General features: G+C 53.3%; 1 protein-coding gene across 1 annotated transcript in view; it reads left to right on the top strand.

The window, feature by feature from the left end:
• TLL2 (tolloid like 2) overlaps positions 1-12,974 on the top strand; it is a 144,484-nt gene that overhangs the window by 101,045 nt on the left and 30,465 nt on the right. Inside the window, exons 7-9 of the mRNA XM_070057473.2 lie at positions 3,234-3,358; positions 5,788-5,903; positions 12,295-12,397. Coding sequence (XP_069913574.2) covers positions 3,234-3,358; positions 5,788-5,903; positions 12,295-12,397 — 344 coding nt within the window. The remainder of the gene's footprint in view (positions 1-3,233; positions 3,359-5,787; positions 5,904-12,294; positions 12,398-12,974) is intronic.

Below are 12,974 nucleotides of genomic sequence, written 5' to 3' on the forward strand. Positions count from 1 at the left end.
TGCTTTTAGAGGAGCAATTCATGATTGGATTTGCACTTCTATGTAGAATCATCACTTGTGAGTCAAGACTCCGGGAGGGTGGTGGAGGAGGCCTGGGATTCCATGGAAGCTTTCTCTAGAGGACTCCAGACCCAGAGAAGGGGCAGCAGGGACCAGAGCGAGGCACGTCAGTGGGCTAAACATCAGGTGCAGGGCTGCCGAGGAGGAAATCCATACAGGCTCTGGCCCCCGTGTGCTCACATCTTAAGAAAGTGAGCTTGAAGTCTGATTTACAAAAGAAAATGAAAATACCTACAAAATCTAAAGACAACAAAGTGAGGTAGGAAGAAGAAAGGAAGAAAATGGGTCTTTTCCAGGGTAGTGGGGCACTTGGGAAAACAGAGCACTAGAGGGGGAAGGGGAGAGTGCGCAGCTAAGAAAAGTGACGCGGCAACATGTTCATGCTCCCTTCTGGATATAAATTAAATTACTATTTTTCTGTGCAAAATGTTTGGGAGACCATGGCTGCACAATATATGGAAGCAGCATTTCTCGAGACCTGCTGTGCTCCTGTCCCCAAGGACAGGGATGACAGACAAGCCTTCGCTGCCTAAGGAGCGAAGAGAAGACTGGTGCCCCCAGCAGCAGGCTACAGGGGTGGCAGAGCAGCATGAGAAGGGAGCTAGACTGGAGAAAAGGCCTAGAGAGAGGAGAGGTGAAGCCCAGGTAAGAGGGGGAGAAAGGATCCGGGCAAGACTTTTAAGAGGGAAGGATACCCCATGGGTTTTTGGAGAATGAATAGGAGTTTGTGAGTAGACGTGGCATGGACAGTCCTCACAGCATGTACAGGACTGAGAGGAGTTTGATGTTGCTTAAGGCGGGTGTGCAGAGCTGTTGTTGGAGAGGAAGGCGGCGGCCGGTGTACAAAGTCTGGAGAGCCAGGTGGTGGTTGGAAGTTGGTGAAGGGCTCTAGGCCAAAAGGGCACACTCATCCCCCTGCATTTCAGGGCGATGGCATTGCAGGAGGTAGAGCAGAGGTGGCTGAGTCTACAGGGAGCGGGCCCATTGAGAGGCTCTGGGGAGGAATTCAGGGATAGGTGCCGAGCACCCGCGCTCAGGCAGTGGCCGTGGACAGGACCTGGATTCCACGAGAGTGTGTGAGCCAGAGGGAGGAGCCAAAGGCACCTTCCCTGCGGTTGTGGGAGGCCAGGGCTGGGAGTGAATGGAAGATGGATAACAGGAGGCCGGCGCCGCGGCTCAGTAGGCTAATCCTCCGCCTGCGGCACCGGCACACCGGGTTCTAGTCCTGGTCGGGGTGCCGGATTCTGTTCCGGTTGCCCCTCTTCCAGGCCAGCTCTCTGCTGTGGCCCAGGAGTGCAGTGGAGGATGGCCCAAGTGCTTGGGCCCTGCATCCACATGGGAGACCAGGAGAAGCACCTGGCTCCTGGCTTCGGATCAGCGCGATGAGCTGGCCGCAGCGCGCTAGCCGCAGCGGCCATTGGAGGGTGAACCAACGGCAAAGGAAGACCTTTCTCTCTGTCTCTCTCTCACTGTCCACTCTGCCTGTCAAAAAAAAAAAAAAAAAAAAAAAAAGAAGAAGAAGATGGATAACAGGGAGTGTGGCAGAGGTGAGGCTCCTAGGACAGTCCCTGGAGGGGCTGCCAGGCTCAGGGGCTTGGCAGGTGTTTCTGGGCTGGAAACAGAGCATGAGCTGTGAGCACACAGGTGGTGGTTAGAACAAGGAGGAGCAGATGGAGCGTGGGGGAGGGAGGGCAGAAACCTGAAGAGGGAAGCAGAAGTGGCTCCTGCCTCACTGCTCAGAGACAGCCAGGCCCTGGTAAGCAGAAGAAGATAGGAGGAAGGAGGGGCAGCCATGGTCTGGGGCGACGGAGGGGGCAGGTGAAGACCGAGGGGCACCCCTGGTCAGTGGCTGGGTTGCTGTTGGAATGAGGAGTAGGTAAAAGGGGTGCGTTAAACAGCACAGCAGGCAACCCTTTTCAGAAACCCAGTGAGGAAGGGGAGGTGAGAAACAGGGCGATGACTGGAGCTGGACCCTGTTCCAGGGAACACCTCACTTCTAGGAGGGGCACCAAACAGAGGGGCTGGAGGCCAAGCAGGAGGCCCAGCACTGGCGGCAGGCCAGTCAGTGTGAGTAGGGCCGGGGCTCCACTGGCCTGCCTGCTTTCCATATGCCTGCTTTAGAAACAAAACTGTTGGGGCTGGCACTGTGGCATAGCTTGGTTAAGCTGCTGTCTGCAGGGCCAGCATCCCATATGGACACCGGTTCGAGTCCCAGCAGCTCCACTTCAAATCCAGCTCCCTGCTAATGCACCTGGGAAAGCAGCAGAGGATGGACCAAGTGCTTGGGGCCCTGCAGGCACATGGAAGATCCAGAAGAAACTCTTGGCTCCTGGCTTTGGCTTGGCTCAGCCTCAGGCTTTGTGGCCATTTGGAGAGTGAACTAACGCAAGAAAATTCTCTCTGCCTCTCTAACTCTGCCTTTAAAATAAATAAATAAATCTTTAAAAAAAGAAACGAAGCTGTCACTTAGATTCTATTTACATAGCCACAGAGAAAGATGTGAGAACTGCCATCGAAGCCAATGTCTGCTGTTCAGAGTAGTAAAGCGATGCTCACCCAGGCAACAGAGCCAGGCCTGGCCTAGAAATCATTAGCTCCTTTGACTCCCTCCATCCAGTTCTCTACATTTACCTCATTTTCCTTCTGATTGCTGCCCCCCCACCCCTCCGCGTGCTCCCACACTTGATCTCCAATGTGTACTGCACCTGCTGACCAGCCCTGGAGGTCTCACACTGTTCCAGTGCCCAGGATCCTTCCTGGTGCAGCTCCACGACTTCTCTGTGCGTAACTCCAGGGGCACCATGCATGCCGTGGTTTCTCCAAATGGTGCTGCCTGCACTGTGCCGGATGGTGGTCCTGGAACCTCTTCGTGGAAATGCTTGGGTTGCATCAGCCAGGAAGCCCGAGGCCACGGCGCTGGAGCATACTTTTAACCTTGGCTGAGGCCTCTTCCCTGTGGGAAGTGAGCAGGCAACTGATGAGACAGAATGCTGGACGGTCAGCGCAGCACGAGTCGCGGCAGCCCCGGTCCGGCCAGGCTGGGGCGAGGGGGCTGGGGAGGAATGTTGATGGTGTTCTGGGCAAGGAAATGAAGGCTGTAAATCCCAGCACAGACAGCCTGGCGACCTTGACTTTCTCTCTCTCTCTCCCCCTCCCTCTCTTGCTTCCTGTAGAGGAGTTTTCTTAGACACCATCCTTCCCCGTCGAGATGACAACGGTGTCAGGCCCACCATCGGCCAGCGTGTGCGGCTCAGTCAGGGAGACATAGCGCAAGCCAGGAAGCTGTACAAATGCCCAGGTAACGTGGGGCCCGGGGTGGGGCGGGGGTTCCCAGCACCTCCTGGGCATCCCATGGTGCACAGCTCCACTGCTGCTCGCAAACAGCCCCCTTTCTGGGAAAGCTACTTGGCAGCTACTTGGTGTCCTGCTGTTGGGAGATGCTGGACAGCACTGAAAGCCAAAATGGGGAAATGACCACAGGTAGCAAAGAGAAGAAGAGGTCTGAGAACCCACTGCTGCACTTGTGGGAGGCTTTGGACTTCCTGGCCGAGCCCTGGTGCCTCCCCTAACGGGGAGCATCTCTCCTTTCCATGGGACTGGGGGGTGTGGGTTTGGCAAATCCTGCAAGGTGGAGGCAGTGTCAGTGCTGTGAGGTCATTCTATGAACTTGGGGCTCTCCTAGCCATCCAAGGTACTGGTCAGTGGTCAGCACACTGCCATTGAAGGCTGGATGCTCCACTGGGGTCAGACCAAATGCCTGTGCCTCTCCCTTGGCCAGTGCAGAAGTTCCCTCCTGTTGGCTTAAGCATTGTCACTCCGTCCCCTGCCCAGCCCTTCTCCCACTGTACAGGGCTGAGGTCTCCCAGGCACCTTGAAGCTGTTCAGCTTGGGTGCAAAGAATGGGTTATAGCAGCTGATGGGAGAGACCACTGATGTGACAGTGGTCTGGGAAGGACAGGAGTGCCACCTCTGGCAGGTCCAGAAACCTTTTCCAAGCCCCCAGGCCAGACACAGTGTTTAATCACAGGGCAGAGTAGTGGCAATGAGGGTTATCAGAAAGTCTGGGCTGTCATTCTGCCTTACAGACCAAGATCACAGTGCAGGCATGCACAACGTGGGGCTTACTTCTCCCCCTGCCCTGAAACGCTAGGAACTACGCGTGTTCCTCTGGCCATGAGTCATCTGGGGGCACACTGGGTTCATATACGAGCCACGTATACCATATCGCCTCGCAGAATGGAGAGGAAACCTTTAGCGCCTTCCCTGGGGAATGCAGCAGGAATCCTTGGCCACGATGTACGTGCTGCTCGCTCCCCCAGAGGTGCCAGGCAGCTGGAGAATGCCAGGGAGCCACATGGCAACGTATCCGCTCTTGCAGAATGTTGATGATTATTCCGAAATAATTTCCGTGGCGCCCTCGGGGGTGTTGACTGCCGGGCCTAATCCTCATGCTGCCTGGCAGTTGTTGGGTAACGTGATACCCAAGGCCTGATATCCAGGATTTCCTAAGACGGACGGACGGCGGGCAGTTCTCCGCTAGCCCAGCCTGCAGTTCCCAACAGCACGGAGCTCGGGCAATTTCACGTCGCAGCTGACAGCCAGGGCGGCTGCGGGGCAGGGGTTGACCGCGTGTTGGGAAGATGCTTATGGATGCTCATGTCCATGCTTGGGGGGACCCCTAATAGGAGGGACACTCAGTGTCTCTGTCTCTGGGGTCTGAAGGCCTGCGGGTCAGGGGAGTACATAACCTGTATTCACACAGGGACCCTTTGTTTGAGGACAAGTTAGGAGAACAGGTTTTCACAATGTAAAGACTACATGCTGGACTCATAACCAGCTGGCGGTTCAGCATTCAAGGGCACAGTAATCTACCACAAGTCCCTGTGCCTCTGCATTTTTCTCTGTTTTCTTGACAACTTTTTAAAAAGATTTTATCTATTTGAGAGAGAGAGTTACAGACAGAGAGAGGGAGAGACAGAGGGAAAGGTCTTCTATTCATTGGTTCACCCCCTAAATGACCACAATGGCTGGAGCTGCGCAGATCTGAAGCCAGGAGCTTCTTCCAGGTCTCCCATGGGGGTGCAGGAGCCCAAGGACCTGGGGCCATCCTCTTCTGCTTTCCCAGGCCATATCACAGAGCTGGATCAGAAGAGGAGCAGTCGGGACTTGAACCAGCGCCCATATGGGATGCTGGCATCGCAGGCTTAGCTCACTACACCACAGCACTGGCCCCTCCTGACAGTTTGGCAGCCCTTTCAGAGTGGGTGGCAGATGAGGAAGAGAAACGCGTCTCAAGGTCCCCCACCGTGTTTCCCCTTCACCCACTTGCGCCCCCACATTCTCCATACTGTGAGATGATTAGTAGGAATTATTATGACTACTGTGCATGGAGCACTCACCACGTGCCCGGCACTGAGTGGATGCATTCTGTGTGTGATGTGGATGATTCCAGCGACTCTTTGAGATTGTCCCTGTCCATCTTTCAGACGAAGGCCCAGCCAGGGGAAGACACCAGCTCTGGGCCAGGCCTCAGAAGTCCCAGAAGTTTTACACTGTCATGCTTGGACTCTACTTTCCCATCTGTTAGCCAGAAAAAATACCAATGTGCCTGGCACGCTGCTCTCCAGTGTGGGGAAGCAGTGTGTGTGTTCAGTGGCTGGAGACGGGGCTTTGCTGGTGAGAGCAGGTGCAAGTGCCAGTGTCACAGTTGTCCTTTTGCCTGTGCAGCTTGTGGGGAGACCCTGCAGGACACGACAGGAAACTTTTCCGCTCCTGGTTTCCCAGATGGCTACCCTTCCTACTCCCACTGTGTGTGGAGGATCTCGGTCACTCCAGGGGAAAAGGTAGGTGGGAACCCCCGGGGGAACTGCATGGCCCGCTCTGAGTTGGGTGAGGCGGGAGGTTAATGGTGGTAAAGATGGCTGTTTTGTTACAAGCACCCACTGCACATCAGGCACTGTGTTGCACGCTTGGCATGCAAAGCTCTTGGATCGTTTGGTCTGTCTCGCCATACAAATGTCCATGTCACTTATAAATCAAGGAGGCTCCATCCTCCTGCCACTAGAAGTATATGATTATAATCCAATCCCCCTGAGGGCAAGGATGCAATCTGGAATTTCTAGGCAACTTGGAGTTGTCACCTTTACACCTTACACCTGTCACCTTGCACTTGCCTAGGAGGCAGGTGCAGCCTCCATCTCACCAACGGGGGCCTCAGGAGCACCTGCTGACACCCCAGCCCATGCTCCCAAGCACCACCCACCCCTACCTGGTGAACAGCTATCCTGCTGTGGCGGTGGGGGTGGGCTGACCAGGTGTGCCAACTCCCCTCGGCAGGATGGGTCTAGGGAAGAAACCTGTGAACCCAAGAGCTACTTTTTTTAATTTGTTGTTTTCATATTATTTGAGGGACACAGAGAGAAAGACAAACAGACAGAGTTCCTGATCTACTGGCTCACCATCAAAATGCCAGCAATGGCTGGGGCTGGCTCAGGCTGGGAGCTGGGAACACAATCCATGTCTCCCACCTGGGCAGCAGGGCCTTAACCACCTGAGCCATCACCTGCTGCTTTCCAGAATCTGCAATGGCAGGAATCAGGAGCTAGGACCAGGTGTGAGATCCAGATTCTCCAATAGGAGACGCAGGCATCTTAGCCAGCCTCTTTACTGCTAAGGCCAAATGCCTGCTCTGGCTCAGAACCATTTGGACTGGGAATCCCCAGGTCCTGGCTCCCCAAAGGGTGGCTTTGTGTCTGGGTAAGCTCTGATTAGGCACACTTCTTTGGCCCCCAGAATTCAGTGTGATGAGCCCAGGGCAGGGGCCTCTTGCGCTGGTCCCAGAATAGTAAATTCAAAACCCTTCCACAGAGAGAAGGCATATTCCTGTATCCATTATATGGATGGGGAATTGGAGGCTTGGACCTTTAGGAAAAATGCCCAAATTCCCAGTGAGGTAGAGAATTGGGAACGGGGAAGTGGGTCTTTGTGCACCAAAGCTTACCTTTGCCCTACTTGTCTACAAATCCGAGTGTCCTCCAGGCTGTCTCAGAGCGTCTGCCACTGTCTTTGAGAAGCCTTCTCGGAGCGCTGGGCCTAGGCCCAGTCCCTGTGTCCACACTCATCGTAGCATGTCTCATCAGATCGTGGCTGCTGGTTGGTTTTGTTGCACTTCTAGAACGTTGAGCATCCTGGGGATAGAGAGTGTTCACCACCAGGTGTGTAGAAGAATTGCTGAATGAACGTGTGGACAGATGGGCTGAGTGGAAACCAATGGCTAGTGGTAGCAACACGGTGTGTTGGAATTTTTTAACTGCTGGTAGCCAACCTTCAGGCAGTCCAAATTCATAGTTTTTTTTTTTATAAAAAAGATTTATTTATTTATTTTAAAGACAGATTACATAGAGAGGTAGAGCCAGAAAGAGAGAGAGAGAGAGGTCTTCCATCTGCTGGTTTACTCTCCAAATGGCCACTATGGCTGGAGCTGAACCAATCTGAAGCCAGGAACTTCTTCCAGGTCTCCCATGAAGGTGCAGGGGCCCAAGCACTTGGGCCATCTTCTGCTTCCCCAGGCCATAGCAGAAAGCTGGATTGGAAGTGGAGCAGCTGGGACTTGAACCAGTGCCCATTTGGGATGCTGGCACTGCAGGCCAGGGCTTTAACCCACTGCACCACAGCACCAGCCCCTAAACTCATAGCTTTTTAAAAATGCCCTCTTAAATGTTCAGTGAAGCATAGTTTGGTCCCTGGAAGAAATGACTAAGAAGCATTCTCTGTGGACTGGGTGTTAGCCTCTGCATGAGTCAGCTAAATACAGTCTCGTGTGAACGGGGCTGTTTCCATGCTGCCTTCACAGGGAAGGAGATGGACTTGCCCCAGCTACTGAGCTTGTTGCCAAGTTGGGATTTGAACCCAGGCAGTGGAATTCTGAGAGCCTGAATGTTTGATTGCATTCTTATTATACAAAGTGCACAGGTGGTAGATAGACACCCGAACCCACACTTAGACACACGCATCTGCACATACACACACATACACACACACACACGTGTGCACTCACAAACCCTTTCTTTGTCTGTCAGCATTTCAGGCAGTGTGGGTGTCCTCTTGTATTGGAGGCTCCAGACCTGTCTGCTAGAATGGATGGGCCATCCTCTTGCCTGAGCTAACAGGAAGGAGGCAGGAAGGAGGCGGAGGAAGTGGAAGGGGTCTGGTAATCCCCAAATTGTTGCTTTGCCCTGCACAGCAGAGGCTATGTGATACGTCTGAACCACGTGAGTTTTCCCCAGCCTTAATTATGAATGCTAACTGGTAGCAGGGAGAATACACATCATTGAAATTCCTGCACCAATTATTGCAATTTCTGCTTCACCCAGCCTTCCCCAGAGCTGCTGGTAATTAGCCAGCTTGATTGATTCGAGTATCACCTCTTGTTCATCACCTCTTCCCCCATGGTCTTTATGGTTCACTAACGTACTTAAGATAATTAGCTTGAATAATTGTCCTGTTCATTCAGATCATGAATGTGTTGCCAAGGAAGTTGTACTAACATTTCCTTTCTCTAATCTAAAAAAGCAAAGGCTAAAGAAGTATTGTGCCACCAGCTTTCAAGTCTGGCTGAGCTTTGTCACCTGAATGCAAGCCCTGTGGGGCATGAAAGAAATCCAAGGTCCATGCCTGGTAGGAAGAGACTCAGCATTTAGCTCGGGTCCCCCTTGCTCCCAGGGAGTCTGATTTAATGGAAGGTGAGCATTTGCTGAGTCTCGGCAGCTGTTCCTTTTAGAGCTTCCGAGGTGACGCTGGTGTGCACGTAGGGTTGAAAATCCCTGCTCTAGTTTGGAAGAAAAGTGTTGTTACACATACACACATGCATACACAGATACACCAGAGGCACACACATACATACACACACAGATACACACACATGGATACACACAGAGATACACAGACACACAGGGATACACACGGAGATACACAGACATACAGGGATACACACACAGATAGACACACATATAGGCACACTCACACACACACACACACACATACCCCAGAATATGAGAAGAGGGAAGTGCCCTGCTGTTCTCTGGTACTTTTAAAAAATTTTTAATTCTTAATTTTTTAAAAGATTATTGGGGCCTGTGCTGTGGCATAGGGGGTAAAGCTACCACCTACAGTGCCAGCATCCTATAAGGAGTTCTGGATCAAGTCCAGGCTGCTCCACTTTCAAAAAAGCTCCCTGCTAATGTGCTTGGGAAAACAACAGAAATGGCCCAAGTCCTAGGGCCCCTGTGCTGCATAGGAGACCCAGAAGAAGCTCCTGGCTTCAGATAGGCCCGGCTCTGGCCATTGAGGCCATTTGGGGAGTGAACAAGCAGATGGAGGGCCTCTCTCTCTGCCTCTGCCTCTTTATTCATTTATTTGAAAGGCAGAGTTACAGAGAAAAAGAAAGAGAGAGAGAGAGAGAGAGAGAGAGAGAGTCTTCTATCTGCTGTTTCACTCCCCCAAATAACCACAACAGCCAAGGCTGAGCCAGGCAAAAGCCAGGAGCCTGGACCTCCATCTGGGTCTCTCACATGGGTACAGGGGCCCAAGCACTTGGGCCGTCCTCTGCTGCTTTCCAAGGTGCATTAGCAAGGAGCTGGATCGGAAGTAGAAAAGCCAGGACCCAAACGGGCGCCCGTATGGGATGCCATGTCACACATGTGACTTCCCTGCTACACAACACCACAGGCCCCCTGTTTTCTGGTACTGACTCCTCATTTCCTAGCAGGCCACTGGGCTCTGTGGAAGCAGGTGCTACTTGTCCTGAGGCCCAGACGTTGGAGGGGATTGGCCCCAGAGAAGGGGAGGGCACTTGTAACGTCAATCATGGTGGGTAGTGTGTAAGGGGCAGCAGTCAGTGTGGGCTGGGGGACATCAAGAGAATACTCAGTGTGGCCTGGTTTTAGCACTGCTGTTTGTAGAATGTGTGAGTGTGTACCAGGCAGAGCGCCGCGTGCTATCTGCAGCCTGCTGCACCATCCGATGGCAAGCACATTGTTCAATAGCTGAGGAGATCAGAGGTCCAAGAAGTGTAGAATTTTCCAGATTGCAGAGCTAGTAAGTGGGGGGGGGGGAGCTAAGGAGTGAATCCAGTCTGCCTAACTCTGAAGACACGTGCTCAGCATCACTGTAGGAGACAGAGATCAGATCCTGTCCTCCAGGATAATCAGGGAAGGATTCCAGGAGGAGGAGGCTCCTGAGCTCATGGTCCTAAGGCGGTTTTGTGGCCATGGGTGCACCAGGAGGCTCTGGAAGGCAAGCAGGGAGTTTCATTGATGAGATGGGGGCCTGGGGAGTGACAGGAGTTTGCGAAGCATGGCGGGGAGCTGGTTAACATGAGCTGCATGGGGAAGATTGGTCGAGAAGCTGCAGTATGCGGAGCGGACAGAGCACAGCAAGGAGGCGTCCACCAGGTGGCTGGAAGGCAGCGATCAGAAAGAGCTGATGGGCGTGGAGGGAGGGACCCAGACATCCTCAGGAAAAGAGCTGATGGTGTGGGTGCTGGGCACGTAGGAGGGACTCACGATAGAATACAGAGTGTGTGGTTCACAGCGAGGTTGGGTGGCTGGGCGATCGGGCGATCCAGCCTCCTGCACTGTTTGTGCTCTCACAGTTAATGGGGAGCAGGTAGGGCAGGAGCCAGTCAGACAGCGAGAACCGTGGTGAGAGGAGAGACCACTGTGGTGGGGGCAGAAGGGACAGGTTCAGAGCAGAGAGCCTGGGAGCTCGGGGTCAATCAAGAGGGTCCTTTAGATCTGGCCCAGAGGGCACTAGTGTCTGATTAGCGCCTATCCAGCCTGAGGGTTTATTTAGAGAGAGAGGTCCCAGGGGGCCGGTTGAATGTCACAGAAGAGGCCAGCAAGGGACAGAGAGTGAAGATGCTGGAGACGATGAGCCGCTGAGAGCAGTGGTAGGGCCAGGGGTGCAGGCCTAGGCGGGGCTGGGGAGCAGTGAGAGCTGAGATGCACAGGGCAGGGCACGTGGGGGACAGGTAGAGGGCTGGGGCCAGACAGCTCTGCTTCTTGGCCCGGCAAGAAGCATCAGCCCCCCACCAGATGGTGCTTTAGTGGGGGTGGTGGTGAAGGGCGAGGGGAAACCTGAACTCTGCTCCAGGTTACCTGCCGGGGGGGAGGAGGGGATGCTGAGCTGGAGGCCCAGCCTGCTCTGCCTTCTGGCCCCTTCCACTCAGTATACACCTATTTGGCCACAGGGGCATACACTGACCTCAAGGATTCCAGAATGTTCTTTCCCAGGCCTGACTAGACCTTACACCTCCCTAGGCTGTTATCTTGCATTTGACCCCTTTGCCCCCTCATTCTACACACACACACACACACACACACACCCCTATACTGGGCCCACAGTCCTGTTCCCAAACAGCTCCCTCCATGGTTCATGTCAGTTCCTCTCAGGAGCTGCTCGAGCCCTGCCTCTCTGCACCGGCTCCCTGGTCCCCTTGGGCTAAGTGTCGCCTCCTCTAAGACCTCTTTGCGAGATCACCAGGTTTGTTCCTCAGCTCTCAGAGCTGCCCAGATGCTCTTTCCGACTGTGGGTTTTCAGCATTTATGCCATAGTGGTCTCATGGCCTTGACACATCTGTCTTTCCTGCCTTCTCTGCTACCTCTTCTCATCTTCCCATCTTGGCTGGCACACAGTAGGCAGTCAACAAACAATGAATGAGGGAACGGATGGACTGTCGGGAGGCCATTGGACTCCCCAGACCTCACAAAAATGAAGTCATGGTTAAAGGGACGGTGAGCACGGAGGTGCTCAGATGCACTCAGGCTAGCCCCAGGACCTTTGGACCGGTTGATGGTGTTACAAGATCTTTTTTTTTATCTCTGAACTTCACTGACTCCTTGTTCCTTCCAAATCCCTAGTCTCAGCATGCCCTGGCCCGTGTTTTGAATGCATGTTGCTTTCTATAAACCACTGCATGACTTCAGAAGTGGGAGCGCATCCCCAGACAGAACCAAAGGATCCATCTGCCTCTGTGTGCTCCCTGTCCTGCTTCAGGTTCATTAGGTCGCGTCAGGGGGTTTCCTGTGCGCGTGTCTCTGCAGAGGCACTCCTACTGTGGGCTGGGGGCCCCGTGTGCAAAAGGGGAACCTGAGAACACTGCTGTGGGAGGCACAGCTTTCCAAACTCTCTCTCGGGCTTTGCTGCCCAAACTCACTTTATGGTAATTCTTTGCAGATCGTCCTAAACTTCACGTCCATGGACTTGTTCAAAAGCCGTCTGTGCTGGTACGACTACGTGGAGGTCCGTGACGGTTACTGGAGAAAAGCACCCCTGTTGGGTGAGTTGGCTTTTGGAGGCCCCGTGGGACACGGTGAATATTTGGAAGGCTCATCCCGCCAGCAGTCACAGGAAGCTCTCAAGGGCCTATGTCGTTGTAAAACTTGGAACACTCCATTTGGCCACACATGTTAAAAGCTTTGAAAACTGTGAAGACCCTTTGACCCAGCAATTCCACTTCTTGGAATTTATCCTAGGGAACTAATTAAGGAAGTGTGCACGGCTCTTGCCACAGGGGTGTTCACCGAAGCAGGAAAAATCGGAGGCAGTTTAAGTGTTCAGCAGGAGGGATTAGCGGGATAAATGATGATGCATCTTTCAACGAAACCTTTCCAGCTATTAAAGGCAAAGGTGGAGGTGACTGTTGATGATAAAGGTGTTCATGGTACACTGTTCCATTAAAAAAAATGCATGCTATGAGCTAGAATTTGCAGCAGGATTGCATATATAGATGTGCAGCATTGCAAACTTTGATGCCTTCAGAGATGGAGTATTCATGAAGGAGATAGGATTGGTGCAATAAAATAAGGAGCGGTGGGGAGTGTGGTGACCCGAACACCGAGCATCCTGTCCCAAAT

Source organism: Oryctolagus cuniculus, chromosome 15, assembly GCF_051225735.1.
Source record: "Oryctolagus cuniculus isolate XC-2025 breed Fujian yellow rabbit chromosome 15, ASM5122573v1, whole genome shotgun sequence".
NCBI lineage: Eukaryota > Metazoa > Chordata > Mammalia > Lagomorpha > Leporidae > Oryctolagus > Oryctolagus cuniculus.